Source organism: Rhodamnia argentea, chromosome 7 (genome assembly GCF_020921035.1).
Source record: "Rhodamnia argentea isolate NSW1041297 chromosome 7, ASM2092103v1, whole genome shotgun sequence".
Classification (NCBI taxonomy): Eukaryota; Viridiplantae; Streptophyta; class Magnoliopsida; order Myrtales; family Myrtaceae; genus Rhodamnia; species Rhodamnia argentea.
Window position 1 is genome coordinate 24957352 of NC_063156.1, and position 19113 is coordinate 24976464.

Consider the following 19113-nt stretch of genomic DNA (forward strand, 5'->3'; position numbering starts at 1 on the left):
CTTTGATTTGAGAAAACTCGCTTGAAGAAAACTATTTTATCTTTTTTAGAAACATTACTTTGCTTTAAATATGTGATTTCCTTTTTCAATACTAAAATTATTTTAAGGGTTGATTTATAATCCGAGCACAGTTCATTAATATATCCAGATACCTCGGAAGGAATACCAAAGTGAGTTACCTCATATTCTTCATCGGAGCCCGAATTAGCCATAAAACAGATATTGGCATATTTCTCATCGCTTTCACTTTCTTTGTCACTCCAGGTTTCTGCTTTTAGAGCTTTTTTGAGCTTTTCATCCCTTCTTTCCTTCTTCAGAAGAGGACAGTTGGGTCTGGTGTCCCTTTTTTTTGCACTCAAAACAGCTTATGCCTTTGCTTTCTTCTTTCTTGCCATTGGAAGATTTTCGCTGATCATGCCGCTTGAAATCTCTTTTGCCTTTGAAATTTCTGCCTTTCTTTGCCATTCTTCTAAACCTCTTGACCATAAGTGCTAGTTCCTCTTCATCTTTGTCCTCGGAATCTGAAACATCAAAATCAGTTTTAGATTTCAAAGTAATGGATTTCTTACCTTTTGAATGTGCTTCTTCATTGTTTCTTTCATTCTCATATGATTGAAAAGTTCCAATGAGTTCGTCTAGGGATAATGGCATGATCCTTTGAGTCTCTCCAATGGATGTTTTGATGTTGTCCTATTCCGTTGTGAGTTCTTACCTTTTGAATGTGCTTCTTCATTGTTTCTTTCATTCTCATATGATTGAAAAGTTCCAATGAGTTCGTCTAGGGATAATGGCATGATCCTTTGAGTCTCTCCAATGGATGTTTTGATGTTGTCCTATTCCGTTGTGAGTTCTCTCATAAGCTTGTTAACTCTCATCGGGCCATACAATTGTTGCCTATGATAGGTGAAGCCATTCACTATTTCAATAAATCTTTCAGACATCTCTTTCACCGTTTCATTGGGCTTCATTTTGAATGTCTCATACCGGCCGAATAGAATATTGATTTTGATCTGCTTGACCTTGTTTGTTCCCTTGTAGGTCACATGTAGTTTGTCCCAAATTGCTTTTGGAGAAGGACAATTTGCAATACATTTATATTATGTGGAAGATAAAGCACTATAAAATGAATAAATTACTTTAGCATCTAGTGCATCTCTTTTCTCCAATTCAGTTGCAAATAGTGTTGTAGCGGGAGTAGTGTTGTTGTTGGTGTTGTTGTCCCCTGTATTTAAGTTTGCATCGCTTGTCGTATATGCAGTGGGATCAATGCCTCTTGGTACAACATCTCATATCTACGAATCTTGCTATCTGAGGAATTCCTTAAATTTGCTCTACCGGTTTCTATACTCCTTTCCATCGAAGCAAGGTGGCATGTTATTGCTTCCTCCCGCAATCTACGTCGGAACAAAATTGCTAGCCATAGAGATAGTTAGCTCAAAAGTAATAACACTTCAAAAAATAAGAATACCCAGCTTTGATACCAATTGCTGGGGCTAGCCTTATCACCTAAAGAAGGGTGAATGGGTGATTTCAAAAAGCTTTAGAAATTAATGCGGAATTTAAATGGATAAGCTCGGAGCTTAGTTCGGATGATGATTGCTAACAAGATCTAAGATCTCCTCAAATTCAACGGCGTGTGCAATTCAACTATCACAATATAAAAATAAAGAGTTTAAGGGATAGAGGATTTTTACGGAGAGTTTATTGTCATTCGGCTTTGTTTTAAGTTCACGTCCACTTTTTCACGCTGGCAACCAATCGACTTAATTCTACTAGTTAATAGCTCAAAGGTTACAATACAGTGATGACTCTTGAGTCGAAAAACTTTCCACCTAACATTCACGCACTCGAACACACTACTCTAAGTATTACGTTGTTTGGATCAAAAGTATATAAAGGATGCGAAGCTCTCTTGATATTGAAATTTTAGATTCTACTTTCTCCTCTATTCACTCTTCAGCCTTGAGGTCTCTTTTTATACTTCTTCATCTCCAACTGCCTATTACAAGATCTCCAGAGAATCGCTCTCAAAACTTCTCGTTTGGACAGACTGTGCATAAAGAATCTCGTAGTTGTTGAGGTTAACAAAGGAAAGAATCTCCCATTAGATCAAACCACCCGTACAATTATGATATTAGATTTCCATAGATAGAAGTCTTCATAAGATAAATCATTCTCATCTCCCTCAATCCACGTCCTTAATTGATCTTCATGAATAATAATCTTCAAGAATGAATCCAGCTTGATTTGCTAACCATTGTGATGATATATAATCTCAATTAAATCTTCTCGAAGATATCTCAAAATTTTATGGTCATTGCACATGAAATACTTGCTCAGAGCTTGAGCTTCGTAATAACGCCCGAGTTCCCCACTCAATGTCCGAGCTCTTCAAACATCATCTAAGACCCTCGGACATCGTCCGAACCTTTCTTGTCAGATTCAATCCCGTGTAGCCATTCTTTAACACTCGAATATACATGAGGGACAATATGCAAAATAAGTACTTTCATTGCATTAACTCGGATATTAGCGAATATGGATTATTTTATCAACTTCAAAATCAATTAGCGGTTTTTTTCAACATTGAGAATTAGTTGGTTCAGTTATCGATCAAATAAAATTGAAACCGGTGACTTTCGTTCCAGTTCCCCATTGCGGGAGGGAACCGGATCACCCAAACCCGACCGATTATTTTTTATATATTTATTTTTATTTATTAAATGTAACCATAATAATTCACCGATTATTTTTTTATCTTCTAAATGCAAATCTAAACTCCATGTCGCTCGCCTATGCTAATAATTCATCGATTTCACTAAACAGCCCCAGAATTGGATCGGACTAAGAATCGAACGCCCCTGGCTCATACTTCCTTGGTCGGTGGTCCGTAGGAGGCCTAGTTGCCCAACTTGCCATGCCATACACTCCCGTCTTAAAAGCAAGACACACATCAAGAAGGGGTCTAGATCATTCTCTTAGTCTTTGGTACACAAGCATGCAAGACAATACTATAAAAATGACTAAAACTAGATAGACACCGAGGCTGTTACGTACTTAATTCGCATCTTCTCCAACTAGATTTGGGGTCTCGCCTTTATCTTGCTAATGAAGCATTTGATCATGGAAGGCAAGTCGAGGGTAATTCCACTTATTCCATGTTTGAAGGGGAGATCAATAGCTTCCCTCGAACCTATGCAGGTTCACATTTCAAAGTTCATCTAAGCTCAAACTGAACCCAAAGTCAATTGGCTAGTTAGGGCATCGGGAGGTTTCCATTTCAGGAATCCAAAGTCGATTGGTTAGTTTACAGGCCCGCGTGTTACAGAAAGACGGTCCATTAAGAACACAATCCCAGATCACGAGTTCTTTCTTACTATATTACGACAATCTATATCGTGATGGAAAGAGACCTAATGTACACTTTGCATCGAAGTATTTTTGTCGCGCTCACCCCGATTCAGAGAAGTTTAAAAGCTTCTATTCCAATCGATAGATTTTTTTATTTTATTTTTTGGCTAGGAATTCAATCTTTTCAACTGATGCCGTTTTAGGATCCATAAAACATAGGCCGTTGGATGTGTGGATTTGCATGTTCATTAGTGTGTCAATCCAATATATAACACACAGGCCACAGCTTATTCATATCATATGATCCCCTTCTTTCTTTCTCTATTTCTTTCTTTCTTTTTTCACTTGTAACGATCAGGGGGATCATATTGGTAGGGATGAACAACATCACTATTAATATGTCTTCGCCAGTCAGGTTTTTTCGATTGTGTCATTTATATATCTCTATGGTGTCAGCGATTAGTCCAATGTCATTGTTAAGCCTACCATTCTGTAAAGACACGCCTTCATTATGAAGGTGAGTAAACTGGACCATCATATTTTTTTATTCAACCGGGGGTATAGATTGTAAATTAACATGCAATCAAATCAAATTGTATTTCAAGGGTTAGATTTCTATAAGCAGCTAGTATTAGAGGTCCCATTAGGCTGGGACCGGGACGGCATCCGCCCGCCCGTCTCAATCCGGTCCGATCCCCGTCCGCTCCTTGGTCCCGAAAATTTGGGGATCGAGACTACTGGTTCGGTCTCCGGTTCCATACCGGGCCGGACCGGCCCGGACCATGCACACCCCTACATATTGGGACGACATTGGGGAAATTCCTCTTGTGACAATCACGTCTACTGGGCTGAAGTGATTGGGCTGATCCCGAGGCTCACAAGAAGAGCCCATCCTGCATGCCACAAGCAAGGAAACCTCCCGAGTTTCACCCCAACCTGGGTTGATCCATCTCCAATGCATCTCGGCTCGGATGTTGATGGGAAAAAGCACCCAAAAAAAAAAAATCCTAAACCTATTACGTTTGTACCAATTCGGTTCTAAACTTTTTAGTTTGACCAATTTAGTCACAAACTTTCACATACCATCCGACCAATTTAGGTTAGAAATCGCTTACATGGACATCAATCGTCCTAGACCAATGCTGAAGTGAATATTTTTTAATAATTTTTTTTCTGTTTTATTCCTTTTTTTTTCTCTCTTTTCTTTATGTCGGCCACCGGAAGTAAAGGAAAAGGAAAAAAGAGAAATTTCAAAAAATTAATTAAAAATTATCTACGTCAACGGCGGCCTTGTCACGTAGAACAGCCGGCGTCTACGTCAATGATATCCAGCCTAAATTGATCGGATTGACTGAATTGATATCAATATGAAAAAATTAAGGACTAAATTAGTCCAATTAATAAATTTAAGACTGAATTTAAGACTTTATTTATACGTTTTCCGATATTATTGTTGTGGAGCTTGTGGTGGAGGTTTTATCTGTGTTACTTTGTACTTCAGGGTGGGCCCGGGTTCTTTTTTTTTGTCCCCGCTGTGCTCCGACATTTTCTTTCACTTGTGTTGACTTCATGCCGTGAGGTTCTTCGATTTGCTGCTTCAGTCCTCTCCAACCGCTCCACTTCAAAGGATTGATTGAGTGAATATTGGACGGGCATGGCTCGTGTCACACGTTGGGGCTATTGATTCGTTTCAACTCGCATTATCGTAAAAATTGATATTCTTTATCAGATATGCTAAAAAGACGATAACATTTTAAGTTCATGTCAACTTATATCGATTCGGAATTATGGATTCATGCATAAGCTGCATATAAAATAAGTGAAATCTATAATAACTGCGTTTTTAATTTATTGTGATTGAAATTTAGTGAACATCGAGTGAAGTTTATTTGAGTAATAAAATAAGTTATTTTTAAAATTATTTTAATCTATTTTTTTTGTAATGATCCGTGTAATTCTTTAAAATATGAGTATTATCCCTCCAGTACAATAGATTTCCCTTTCTGATTTAATTTCAAATTAAATGCATTAACTCATATATTTGAACTACTTTATCTACCTTTGTTCTTTTCAATTTAAAATCAACAAGATAAATAGCAAGACAATACAAATATATTTCAAGATATATCATTTTATCTATTTTATTGATTAAATACATTTAAGAATCATTTGAAAATATTTTCTAATTTTTCATTCTTGGATCATTCAATTAGTGATAGACGTTTGGGATGACATGCCACGTGTGGCAATTCTAAAGTTAAAGTTATATTACACACAAAGGAGCGAGCATTCTTTCGGTTCTAACTTAAACGACATATAATTGATAGATGAGCCGATTGACGGCCGCCTCTACGGACTCTTCTCGATCGCAAAAAAAATGTGCCTATCGACCTTTTTTCCTATATCCCACCAATACATATGTCACCTTCAATCTCATCCTTCGATCGAGTCACACGACCAGGTCCTTTCGTGTGGTAGCGGTCATAATTTGAGGTACTATGTGACAAATTTGCTCTTGTCGTGATGGTCGACATGTCATAGGATCCGTACTAATCCAAGGAAACGTACGACCCAAGAAGCAAACTCAATGGAAGTTTGCTCACCCATGTTTTTCTTGCGATGTCAAATGTCCAGATCTAGCTCGATAACATGTGACGCACGTTATGAAAAAATTACGAAAAAATGTTAAACTTATTGTTATTGTGTCCATTCAATTCTAAATATCTTCTTCTTCTTCTTCTTCTTTTGCCAATTAAATTATAAACCTTTTGAATTTGTATCAATTTAGTCCGTCCGGCCAATTTTGATCGAAAAATCACCGACATAAACGTCGATCGTTCTACGTGACACGACCAATGCTAACGTGAATAATTCTTTTTATTTTTTAATATTTTTCAAATTTTTATAATTTTTTATTTCCTTTTTTCTTTCATTCTTTTATTTTTTTTGTTACCTACTGTGGAGGTCACCGGACCTCGCTAGCCACCGTGGCCGATGAGAGCCGCGACACCCTCATCGATCGCCGGCAAGGGTCACGTCCCTCACCCAGCCTCGCCCAAATCTAGGTGAAAGCAACCTCGTCATACCCTCGCCCAGTGGCCGATGAGGTCTGGGAACTCTCGCAAGCCACAATGGGTAACAAACAAATAAAAGAAGGAAGGAAAAAAAAAATAAAAGGAATAATAAAATAAGAAATATAATATATTAAAATATTATTAAAAATTATTCACGTCAAGATCGATCGAGCCGTGTAGGATGATTGGCATCCATGTCGGCGATTTTCGATCAAAATTAGCAGAGTGGAATGAATTAACATAAATGTAAAAAATTTAGAACTCAATTGATGAAAAAAATATATTTAAAACTAAATTAACATAATTACAATAAACTTTTAACTTTTTTTGGATAATTTTTCCGTCCACGTTCCATTGGTCTAAAATGGACACAAACATAACTCATCTTCAGGAGTAGATAAATAGGGATGCATGCAAGTGCACCAAACTCAGATTGTTGCCAGCAAATCGCACCATCCCACCATCGATCCTCGCAATCCCATGGACGTCCCTCATGAAATCCGCGTCGTTCTGGCTATAGTTTCTTCCCTTCTAGTGCTCCGCATCGTTCGCCAACTTGTCAAATCCTACAAAAATAAGACCGCCGGTAGCCGAATCCCGGAACTGCCTGGGGCGTGGCCTCTGGTAGGCCACCTCCACCTCCTCTCGGGGCCAGGGCCGGCCTTCCGGAAACTCGGGGCAATGGCTGACGTGCTCGGGCCGGTGTTCTCGCTCCGGCTTGGCATCCACCACGTGGTCGTGCTGAGCAGCCGGGAGGCCGCCAGGGAGTGCCTTGCCGCCAACGACCGTGTGCTCGCCTCCAGGCCGGACATCGCGGCTGGCCGGCACATGGGCTACAACAGCGCTTTGCTAGGGCTCGCCCCCTATGGCCCCTACTTCCGCCTTGTCCGCAAGATCACCACCCTCGAGTTCTTCTCGGGCAAGCACCTCGAGGCAGCGCGCCCCATCAGGAGCTCCGAGGTTGATGCCCTCACCAAGGAGCTGTGGCATCAACCCGCTGGCGGCGGAGTGGCGATGGGCGAGAAGTTGGAGCACATGACGTTCAACATGAACCTGAGGATGGTAACCGGGAACAGGTACGAGGACGAGGCATTCGAGGAGGTCGGGTCGGACGCGTGGAGGTTCAAGAGAGCGCTGAACAAGGCGTTGTATCTTTTCGGGGTGTTCGTTCTCTCGGACGCGATTCCGTGGCTGGGGTGGCTTGATTTTCAGGGGCACGTGAGGTCCATGAAAGAGACGGGCCGAGAGCTCGACTCCCTGCTCGAGAAGTGGCTGAGACAACACCTCGAGAAGAGATCAAACAAAGGGATCCGAGTTGACGGCGGCGACGCCGATTTCATGGACCTTCTACTGGAAAGCCTGCCCGAGGACGATGTGATGTTTGGCCACGAGCGTAAGGACATCATCAAAGCCACAGCTTGGGTATAAATTTATGTGTTCCATCCATTATTATTTATTCCTTAAATATTTGCTCGATTCTACGGTGACTCCTTTCAATCTCTCTTTCTCGATGTGCAGATCCTGATACTAACTGGGACAGAGAGCACATCCATCACAGTAACATGGGCACTCTCCCTCCTCCTCAACCACCCGGCCGCGCTCAAATCCGCCCAGCAGGAGCTCGATGCCGTCGTCGGACGACACGAATTTGTCCAAGAGTCCGACATCAGCAGTCTCAAATACCTCCAAGCCGTCGTCAAAGAGACCCTCCGCTTGTACCCACCAGCTCCTTTGACGGGGATCAGAGAGGCCATGGAGGATTGTCGCATCAGCGGCTGTCATGTTCCTAAGGGCACCAGAGTGCTTGTCAACATCTGGAAGTTACAGAGAGACCCTCGGGTGTGGCCAGAGCCCGACGCGTTCCGGCCTGAGCGGTTCTTGGAGGAGCGCAAGGAAGTAGACCTGAGAGCTCAGAACTTCGAGTATATTCCGTTCAGTTCGGGAAGGAGGTCTTGCCCGGGGGCCACACTCGGCTTGCAGGTAAGTGTCGCTTCTGCAAGGTTCTCACGCTTTTACGAGAGGACGAACTCAGGACTGGAGCGACAGACAAAAAATTTACAACGTGTTGGTAATCAAGGGATTGACTAGAATTGGACTTGGATCAATGGTTGGGTTGGGACGGGTCGGGTCGGGTACATTACTTGAATGTCCTCGATCGGCCCATCTATGAACCGAGCCTCGGCAACTATACCAGCGGTCCCAAACCAAGAAAGAAAATACTTAAATAGGTTACTTTATATCGTGCTTCGAGCCTCATGGGCTCGAGTATACGTCCGACGAGGCTCGATGAGTCGTGAGACTCACATTCAAGTGAATATATGAACTCGAGTTTGACACTATATTACGAATCGCAGGTGGTTCAATTCACGCTGGCTCGGATCCTTCAAGGATTCGAGGTGACACTGGAAGAGGGGTCGAGGGTGGACATGGAGGAAGGGCCGGGCATCGCCCTGCCCAAGGTGAAGCCGCTCCGGGTCGTGCTCGAGCCACGCCTTCCGCTGCATCTCTACGAGAGCCTCTAAGTGGAGGGGAACAAATGCATCGTTATTCACTATATATTGATTATCGTTTACTATTTCTATGTAATTGAAGAAAGATGGTTCTTTTCCCTCTTTCTTCTTCTTTTTACCTTGGAAGTGTGTAATGAATAATGGACTAAATTGTTTAAAAGCACCGTACCGCACTTGATAAGAAGTATTGACGGTATTTTGTAATTAGTGCACCTAAAATGGGTTTACAATTAAAAAAAGTTAGATCGTCTTCCGGATAGATTAAATTATCAAACCGTCTTAGTGTATCCAAACTCTTGGTCAAGAGAGCAATTCTGCTGAAAAGGGACTTCCTAATTGCCAACACCCGAGTGGGACTATGGTAAAAGACTCATTTAACTTGTCGCAAGTAATGCAGAATAGCCACGACTCGAACCGAACACTCCGCAGAGGGTTTGTGTATGACAATGCTTAGGAAGGATTGCTAGGGGTGCGCATGGCAATACTTTTGCTTCGTAAATTAACTTCTGATCAGAAATTGATTTATCTACTTTTACTCAAAAGCACAAGTTGATTGTTCTACTTCTACTCCAGAAGTTGATTTTTAATTAGACAAAATCATTTAGCAAAGGTTGAAAATTTCTACTTGTGAAATATTATTAACACAAAATCTTCTATGAAAAATTATTGTCAATAGCTGAAAAATTTATACTTCATTTTTAAACTTTTTAAATTTTTTTAAAAATATTTTTTGTTATTAAAAATATTATTTACATCTTAAAAAAATATTATTTATTCTTTACTTTGGCAATAGCCAGCGGTGGTCAATGGTTAGCAATGATGGGCGGTGGTTGCAGGTGGCAGTGAGCGGTTAGCAATGGGCGATGGCGGAGCTCGGAGGAGGCGGGCGTGATCGAAAAGAAAGTGAGGGCATAATGAAAAAAGGGTGAGGCAAGAAGTATTTATTGATTTTTTTTTTAAATCGGGAAGTATTTCTTGAGTTGAGAATCAAAATTTTTTTAACTTCTTAAATTGGGGAAAAAACAACCTTAGAAAAAGAAATTTCTTTCAAAAATAAAAATTTTAACTAAACGGATTTCTGTTTCAGAAGTTACATTACCAAACAAATTGTGCACCCTAGCCTACATCCTTTTATTTTTATTTTTTTTTGTCGGAAAAAAAAAGGCTTGTGATGTGACTAATTATTAGCAGGTGCAGTAGTTAAAGTGCTTAAATCATACTATCTTAACAAAAGATCTTGGCCATTTTGGTTGGTAAATTCGAGTTACCACCTCCACAATGGGCCCTTTTGCACAAGGCCATGTTCCATGTTAATTTCTTTCGGTAACAGTATACTGTGTAGAAGTCATGACAAAAACTTATGGGCGTATGCACGGCCCCATAAAGTTACAGGGGCTGTTTAACAAATATGATTCCCCCAAAATCACCTTCTACAATTGTAAATCAACAAAGAGTCAAAATTTCAAATCTCATTGCATCTCGACTACAGAAAAAAATTTACAAATCTATCTTCTGTTATGATAACATCTCGATTTCATGCAACTATTATTCATTCTATGGACAATGTAGAAGCTGTCATTAATTCAACTGGCACATTAATTGAATTCGTCTTCTGTTGAATTGTTGCGTAGATAAATATCGAGGTATGATGAAGATATTTATTTTTTATAGTCATTAGCAATAAAGATTGCACTAATATAACTTACACAAGTTGATTAAATACTTAATAGGTCACTATAAGCTATTTTAGTGATCAAGTCGGCGTTACTAATTATTGATACCTAAATTTTGATTTCTTATTTTGTTGCATAAAAAATTAGGGATTAATTTACTCCCTACAAAAAATAATAATTAAATCATCTTGCATATAGTTTGCACTTAGTTCATTTTAATTTTTAATTTTTTTTAGCATTGGACCAACGGTGGACGGGATAAAATGAATTGGGCTAAGTGCGGGGAGAAAAGACGATTTGGAGAAGTATGTTATTTTCTTAACGGCCTAAATTAATGGAATTCGAAACAATTCATTGTTGAGATTTTTTGTTACATAGGCATGGTTCTTGGGGCGGTGAATCAACAAAAGCTGATTTTCTTGGTTGTGAGAATAAAAGAAAAGAGGAAATGAGCACATACGGTTAAGATCTTCGCCGGTGCATATCTACTAGGGAAATAGAAAAGAAAGAGCATTGTGACAAAAAAAAATCGCAATCCGATTTCTCTCTAACTAATAGAGGCCTACTTGGCTATAAAAGAGACCCTGATTCACGATTTGCAGGGGGGAGAGCTTTGTTGAAAAAAAAAGAGGAGAGTCGTCCAGTGAGGTCCATAAAGAAAAGTGAGAGCTTGATGAAAAAAAATGAGAGCTTGACAATCGCACACCACACAGAGAGAAAGAGATCGAGGGAGTTGTTTCATATAAAAGAGAGAGAGAGAGAAGAAAAGTCAACGAGAGTTCATGAAATGGTGGTCTTCATTCATGCTCTTGAAGGAATATCACGAAAGAGAACCTACGAGAAGACCACTGTTTGCTAGCGAGAATGAAATCCACGATCTCGTTCCTCGACGAACCACTATTGTGATGGCTCGTTGAACCACCGTCCAGCATCACGAGCCACGCCATTCGCTGTCTTGACTCGCTCCAATCCGAAACCCGACGGCGGTCCCAGCTACCACCTTTTCGGACCTCGCAACGCTGATTTTCTTGAACGTCCTCGTGAAGCCATCAATCCATCGGCGTTCATTTTCCTCATGGTCCTCAGTTAACCGTGGGCTAACCTTTAGTCAAGCTAGCTGGTGCTTGTCGAATCCACCAAATACAATTCCTACTCTCTAAATCGCAAATAAATTGTACTTAGGGTGAGTAGAGTCAAATCCATAGAGGCTGACAAATTGTTGATTCTTTGAAGACTAAGTAGACAATAAAAGTGAAATTAAAAAGGGGGTTTATGCAGAACATACTTAAATAAAATAAGCAAACATAAATAAAAAAATAAAAATCAGATTATGCAACATCTAGCAAAGGTAATCTCGTTTAAGTTTAGAAAATTGAGGAAATGATGCAATATCAAAAATAAAATGAAAGGGGTTTGAAAAAAAAAAGTTGCGTCCTAAACTTCGCCCTCGTACGTGTGGGTCCGTGAAAATGCCACCTTCAAGTTTCACTTGAACCAAACAAGCTTTCGAAAAAAAAAAAAAAAAATTTTTTAATTAAAAAAAAAAAAAAAATTTTTTCTTGTAAAAAAAAAAATTAAAAAAAAAAAAAATAATAAAAAAAAGGGGGGGGGAGAAAAAAAATAAATAAAAATTAAAATTTGCATTATAATATTAATTTTGTAACAACATAATTAATTCGAGGTTACAAACATTAATTTGTGATGAATTATAATGATTAACTCGCCGTTATAATATTAATTACGTAACAAATTATCAGATACAAAAAATTTTGGTTGGGAAAGATAGACCGAAGGGAAAATGGGCTTGCGGGGCCCAGGTTGATGCTAATGCTCATTATCTATAAAGCTTCGGAAGTTGATCTTTTTTCAATTAGTTTTCACTTCCCACTTCCAACTCAGGGGGTTTTTTGGGAAAAAATTTTTTTTTTTTTACCCCCCTTTTTTTTTTATAATTTCCAACAATCCACATATGAAATTTTTGTTTTGTATAGTGGGGTTCTTGTTTTTTTTTTAAAAAAAAATTTTTTAAAAAAAAAAAAAAAAAAAAAAAAAAAAAAAAATTTTTTTTTTTTTTTTTAAAAAAAAAAAAAAAAAAATAAAAAAAAAAAAAAAAAAAAAAAAAAAATTATAATTTTTATTAATTAGATTGTTTTTTTTTATATATTTTTTAGAATTTTTTAACCCGGACATCACTAAGTTTATATAAAAAGGTTTTCTCTTTTTACAAAACTTGGTCTAAATCACTAACTCTGTTACCTTTGTTGCGGATCCGAATATTATCCTTGCTTACGTAGTCAATAGAGATAATTTCGGTTGGAGTAGTTGTCTAATGGTATTATGTCTCGGTATAGTAAATTTTAACATGTACTCGTGCCTTCCAATCGCGATTGACCGTCACGATGTATACATTGTGGCAGTTTTGCCATTTTGGAATATCTCTAGAAATGGCGTAGCCATTCGCCTTCTTCACATTCCATTGTGAATCTAGCTACAGCTTGTTTAAGTTTCGGTTATTCGCTAATGTAAATACATATCCACTAGTAGTTTTGATTTATATAATTAATTCGCATCACTATATCCTTCTAGAAAATGGTTAGTATAGGCCATGATTGTATACCGTAAGTCTAGACTCTATATTTTTCACTGCTCTATATCTATAGTTTTTTGTACTACAAAATAAGTATTTTAAATGACTGCTATTTTTTTTTTAATGTAGAAATTATTCATTGATCTTAAACCATTGGTAATCATTGCATAATCAAACTTTTCATGCCCCCTTTGGCGCTTGTTTTAGACTACAATGATTTCACCATTTACGACTTTCCTTTCTTGTCCGTAAACCGTCGTTGTTCCATGTAGATTTCTTCATCCAATCCCATTTAGGAAATTTTTACATCCATTATTTTTTTTTTTTAAGATCATTTACCCTAGGTTTACACTTGGGGGGAAAACCCCAAACCCCAAAGAATAATTAAAAAAAAAAAAAAATTTTTTTTAAAAAAAAATTAATTATGGTTTATGGTTTTTTTAAAAGTTAGAAAATCATTTCCAATGATTTTCCACTCTTACTCTTTTGCTACGCCTGGGTTCTAGTCTGATTTTCATTATCCGAATCATGACTTTTTACATTCATAGTTTCATTCATTGTAGAACTTGATCCATCATTGGATTTGCAAGGAAATACATCTTCAAAGAATGATGCATAGTAGTTGATCGATTCTTGTGTATATCTGGAATTTTCGATTCATGTACAAGAAATGAATGCATTATTTTTTTTTTAAATATTTTTAAAAAAAAATTTTTTTTTTTTTTTTTGTTTATTTGGTGTTGTCTTTTGCAAGACACCCCACACTCGTAAGTATTTGTAGGATGGTTTCCTACCTTTTCATAACTCATAAGGGTTATCCTCTTTCTTTCAAGGTGCCTTATTTAAAAAAAAAAGAGAAATATAAATTCATATTTTTATGTGTGTTTTTAGTTAAAAAATTTATTGAGGGGGGGAAAAGTTTGATGTATAATTTCGTGTTGTGCAAATTCACCATTGGTACTTCTACTCACCACCTCTATCCTTCTCAATCTTTTATTTCTAAGTTGATTTTCAACTTCATTCTTATAGAGAACAAATTTTAAGGCTTCTATTTGCTTTTAAACAATAATAGCTTTAGTAATAAATTTGTTTTTTTTTTGCATGAATTTCAAATCGTACATGAATTAATTCGGGGTTGGTGTTTCTTTCATTGTTTGAAGTGTTTTTGTCGCCAATTTCCTTTATGTTTTGAATCAATTTGTGGGATCTTGTTCCAGTTAATTAATTTACGCATATATCATAATTAACGTGTCCTTTGCTTGCCATAATTGGAAGACTCAGCAAATAAATGGAACACTTTTATCTTTATTGATATTTCAAAAGCCCCGGCATCCCTCCCCAATATTAATAAAAAAAAAAAATTCCCCCCAAATTTTTGGACATTGTTTTTTCATGTTAGAACCTTCCCTTGGCTTTCGACAACGAAGAGAGTTTCCCATGAAACTTCTCCTCAATAATTGGTTCGAGGGTTGTAATCTTGATGGCTAGTGGCACCGGGTCATCCCATTGAACCCAACTAAGTTCACTGAAACCATTGCGGAGGGTTTATGTTTGAATAGTTTTACTTTTTAAACCTTTTGCTTGTTGCAATCTTTTGTTTTGGGGTCCCATTTTTTTTATTGTTTAATTAGTCCTCTGGTTCATTTCTGCTTGTGTGAGGTAGTTTTGAAATCCTTCCACCCAAGGTATCAATAATGGAAGTTTTTAGTATGCATGCAGATCACTTGAATTTCTTGCACTTAATAGATCAAAATCACATAAAATAAATTTGTTTTTATTTAGTAACTCCTTTTTTTTTGACAATAGACTCGAGTTGTAAACCGTTCTGACATAGTTCCTATTGGAGTCAGTTTCTACCTTGAGGCTTGCTTATCGTTGTCCTCGGATGCTCGGCTTCCTCGCAAGAATCTCGCAGATTAGGTTGTTAATAAACGTCGCCACCTTTTAAAGTTCGTAAAGCGAAGTGCTTTGGTTGATGTTGTGATGCACAAACTTTGTGATTTGAATTTCAGTAACTGTTTTAAGATTGTAGCAATTAATATTTGTTGCACAAATTGACGAGAATAATTGTACATAAACAAATTGAGGAAAGATCGCACAAACTTAAGACTATAGCGGTGGAACAAATAAAAGAAAGGGAATGGATTGATAAATAAATACCGAGGCCGGCTAGCACTTAAAAAAAGATACTAAACAATAAATTAAACATAAAATTTTAGAAAAGCTTTTGAATAGAATTATATAGGGTAGTGGGGCGTTGAAAATGAATTATAGTGATTAATTGCCGTTTAATTTTTTTAATTAATTTTAATTGTTTTCAATAAATTTAAAAATGTGGTTAATGCTTTTGTTGAAACGCTTCTAACAACCTAATCTTTCCTTAATATTAGATTAACCGGACAAACGCCTATGATTAATCCCTTATTAACGAATAACCCCGACACGCCGCCAAGGATTCAATTCGCTAATAGCATGAAAAACAACAAAAACCCAACCCTAGCCAATAAATCACACGCGTAACTTATTCAAGCTAGACCATATATTCTCACAATACAACCTGAAAATCTGGTTTTAATCAAGTTATATTATCTGCCACTATCATTAAAACACCTAAACAATTACAAGTTTGGGTATTTCAATTGGCAAACTACCACCCTGTCAATTGTACAACAAGCTCTTATTGTAACAACCAACAAAGCAATGGTAAACAATAAAACAAAGAATACATAAATACTGCAGAAATTAAGAAGGGGAATTAAGTTTAAATCTCACAACTTGAATGAACTTGAACCTTGATAAACCTTTGCTAGAATAAAGAGGAATTAGCCACGCATGGCAAAAGAGAAAAGTAATAAGCTTCTGGATTTTCTAGAGTAAAGTCTGTCTTCCCCTCTTGCGTTCAACCTCTTAAATAATAAAGAAGAAAGCCTAGAAAAAGAAATTCTATCCAACATGGGAAAGAGAGAAAAAAATAGGCAACAACTTCTCCCTAATATCCCTAATTAAGAGTTCTATTTAAGTACAAAAATCCTCCACAATCAGATCTGAAAAATATGGAAATAAATGGCCAAATCACGTCCCCAAATTCGGCACCAACTTTGCATCCGTGCGACCTTAAGTTGTGGGCACGACTCTTTCCACAAAATCTAGAAAATAGATCTTTTACATGCATAATCCCAACCAACAGCACAAAAACACATCAAAAGCGTCCAAAATCTTCACGATTGTATCATTCACCATCACCTAACCACAATGCATAAAAACAAATAAATTCCACTCTATTTATTCAAATATTTGTCCAAAATATCATCAAATATAATCAAAATATAAGTCAAATATACGCATCATCACTGGCTTTCCTCCTCGGTGCAGCTTTTTCTTAAAAGCTCTTGCCATAAAAGTCTCTCGGTGCATTCACAAGAGAGGGAAAATTTGTTGCCATCAATTTTTGGCACAACTCGACGTGGTCAACTACTCGAGAAGTTGAGGTCCCCGAAGGCCGGTGACAACCGTGAGAAGTCCCGAGGAATCTTGAGTCAAACGTACCCTTAGCTGCCAACTCAAAGTTAAAATTCGGTCGTCCAACTTTGTCTCCAAATTTGGCACGAATTCGATTTCTTGGAAAAGCAATTTGTTTCGGCTAAATTTCCTACCTTGGACTTTTGAATATTTTATTGCTTATCTTGGAATATGTTTGCATATCTTACCCATATTGCATAAAAGTGGATTTCTTTTAAAAATACAGGTTGATTAGGAAAATTTTCTTTTCTTAATCCGCAACTTGCCATACGAGCAAGGATTTGAGTTCAATCGTTAATCGTAGGATTACAAATTAAAGATTGACCCAAATATTCGCGAAATATTTTCAAAAATTGGTTGAAATTTCCACTTGATTGATTTGATTGGCATAATATCTTTAGAATAAATATTCTCTTGCATGATATTTAAAATTCTAAAAGATATTGCATTGCATTTTAGACAAAGTTGCATCCTTAAATCATGTAGATATTCACACGTTTTATTAATTTTAGAATGAGTTAATTTAGATTTGCATTCTAGGATAGAATCAGCATATTTGAACAGATTTTCATGTCTAAAATAATTTATCTTTAATATGTTGGGGATTAGGAAAACTTAAACCCTAAAATATGTAAGATAATTATCCTTAGAAATAGTTTTATTTAGGGTCATTCATTAATCCGAAAATACAAAAAATAAAATATGCTTTATATGTCATTTGCATGCTAGGTCTAGATCATGTAGAACTTGCATGTTTAGGTCTTCAATTAATTCATAAGTCTTGTAGTAAATTTAATTAGACCGTAACATCATTTGTACATTAGTTTCATTTAATTGCATGTCATCTAGGTTAGTCATATAGTTAATTAAATTAATTTCATATGCATGCTTATGATTTCCTTGCATTTAATTTAATTCATTTGCATCTTAGATCAAATTCATGCATTGCATATAGGTTAGTCTTTTTTCTTGGTTTTTTGGTAAGGGCATATAGGTTAGTCTTTATCCCATTAAAAAGCGAAAATTCAAAAGTGAGAACAATTTGTCTTGGCGTATGGTTCCTGCAATTACCTTGACTTCTAGATGTTCAATTAATTGATCGTGCAATCGCATGATGACCTTTGTTAGTGACTTGAGTTAAAATCAATTAATGTTGCCCGACAAAAATTTTTCATGAAATAAAATGGTACCGAAAGGGCGTTAGAGTAATCTAGCATAATCAAATCCCCGAACTTAGAATCTCCGGTTCATAGAAGTAATTTAATTCTCCCGCTAATTTATTTAGGTTTCTAATCGACCTACCAAAAACGATTAGTGGCGACTCCAATTCAAATATCTTTGCATGTTAAGTTGCGATTTGGTATGGACTTGGGAGAGTCTAATTGAATCGTATCGTAGATAAATATCGAGGTATGATGAAGATATTTATTTTTTATAGTCATTAGCAATAAAGATCGCACTAATATAAGTTACGCAAGCTGATTAAATACTTAATAGGTCACTATAAGCTATTTTAGTGATCAAGTCGGCGTTACTAATCATATCAAACATGTTGAGCCGGCCAATCTCAACTTCCATGGACGAATATAGTCGTGTCATGTTGGTACATAACACGGTTAACACTTTAGCATGCTTCGGTACATGCTTTCGAGTCAAAATTCACCAGCTCCTCTTTAATTTTTTTCTTCCGGGAAAGTTTTAAATAAGGGCTCGAATCCTCTTATTTTCTCAAATAAGGATTCCAAACGAACCTTATTTCAAATAAGGGCCTAAAGTGCTCTTATTTTCTCAAACAAGGGTCTAAAGTGAATGTTGTGTTAAATAATAGCCTAAAGTGGTAATGAATTCTAAAGAAAGGGCCTTATTTTTAGAGCATTTTTGTCTTTTTCCTTATTTGATTTTTTTTTTTTTTATTAGACTTTTCCTTTTTCTGTTTCCTTAAAAATTAACCAAAAAAAAAAAAGCAACACATAGAGGCAAGAGGGTGACGAAGGCTGGCCCGAGGTGCCGACGATCCCATTGACTAGAGGCGAGGGCCTCGGGTCCTCTCTCAAATCCGGGTAGATGTCACCAACCCTTGCCTCTTGATGACGGGGTTGCTAGCCTTCACCGCCCCTGTAACTCCCCACCAATGGTGGGCCGGCGGCCACGGGCAAGAGGGGTAGCCCTCTTGCTTGTGTGGCTATTTTTTAAACAAAAAATAGAAAAAGGAAAAAATAAACTAGAAAATCAAAATAGGAAAAGATGAAAATTCCCTTTAGGCCAAGCCCTTTTTTGAAACTCTATGACTACTTCAAGCCCTTATTTGAAATATACTATGTTACTTCAAACCCTTATTTGAAAAAAGATTCACATGAGACCCTTATTTGAGAAATTAAGAGGACTTCGAGCCCTTATTT

The 19113-nt window shown here is 37.2% G+C and overlaps 1 protein-coding gene across 1 annotated transcript; it reads left to right on the forward strand.

The window, feature by feature from the left end:
- Nucleotides 1–6848: 6848 nt before the first annotated feature.
- Nucleotides 6849–9090, forward strand: LOC125312510 (dimethylnonatriene synthase-like). Its single transcript, XM_048282986.1, has 3 exons — nucleotides 6849–7847; nucleotides 7944–8405; nucleotides 8780–9090. Exons 1-3 carry the CDS (start codon nucleotides 6906–6908, stop codon nucleotides 8945–8947), a joined length of 1572 nt encoding a protein of 523 aa, XP_048138943.1. The 5' UTR covers nucleotides 6849–6905; the 3' UTR covers nucleotides 8948–9090.
- Nucleotides 9091–19113: the final 10023 nt, after the last annotated feature.

Excerpts from the sequence above, each read along its gene's own strand:
- LOC125312510 (XM_048282986.1), top strand. The coding sequence starts at position 6,906 with ATGGACGTCCCTCATGAAATCCGCGTCGTTCTGGCTATAGTTTCTTCC. Across the intron at positions 7,848-7,943 it reads TCATCAAAGCCACAGCTTGG|ATCCTGATACTAACTGGGAC; the intron begins GTATAAATTTAT and ends CTCGATGTGCAG. Across the intron at positions 8,406-8,779 it reads GGGCCACACTCGGCTTGCAG|GTGGTTCAATTCACGCTGGC; the intron begins GTAAGTGTCGCT and ends TACGAATCGCAG.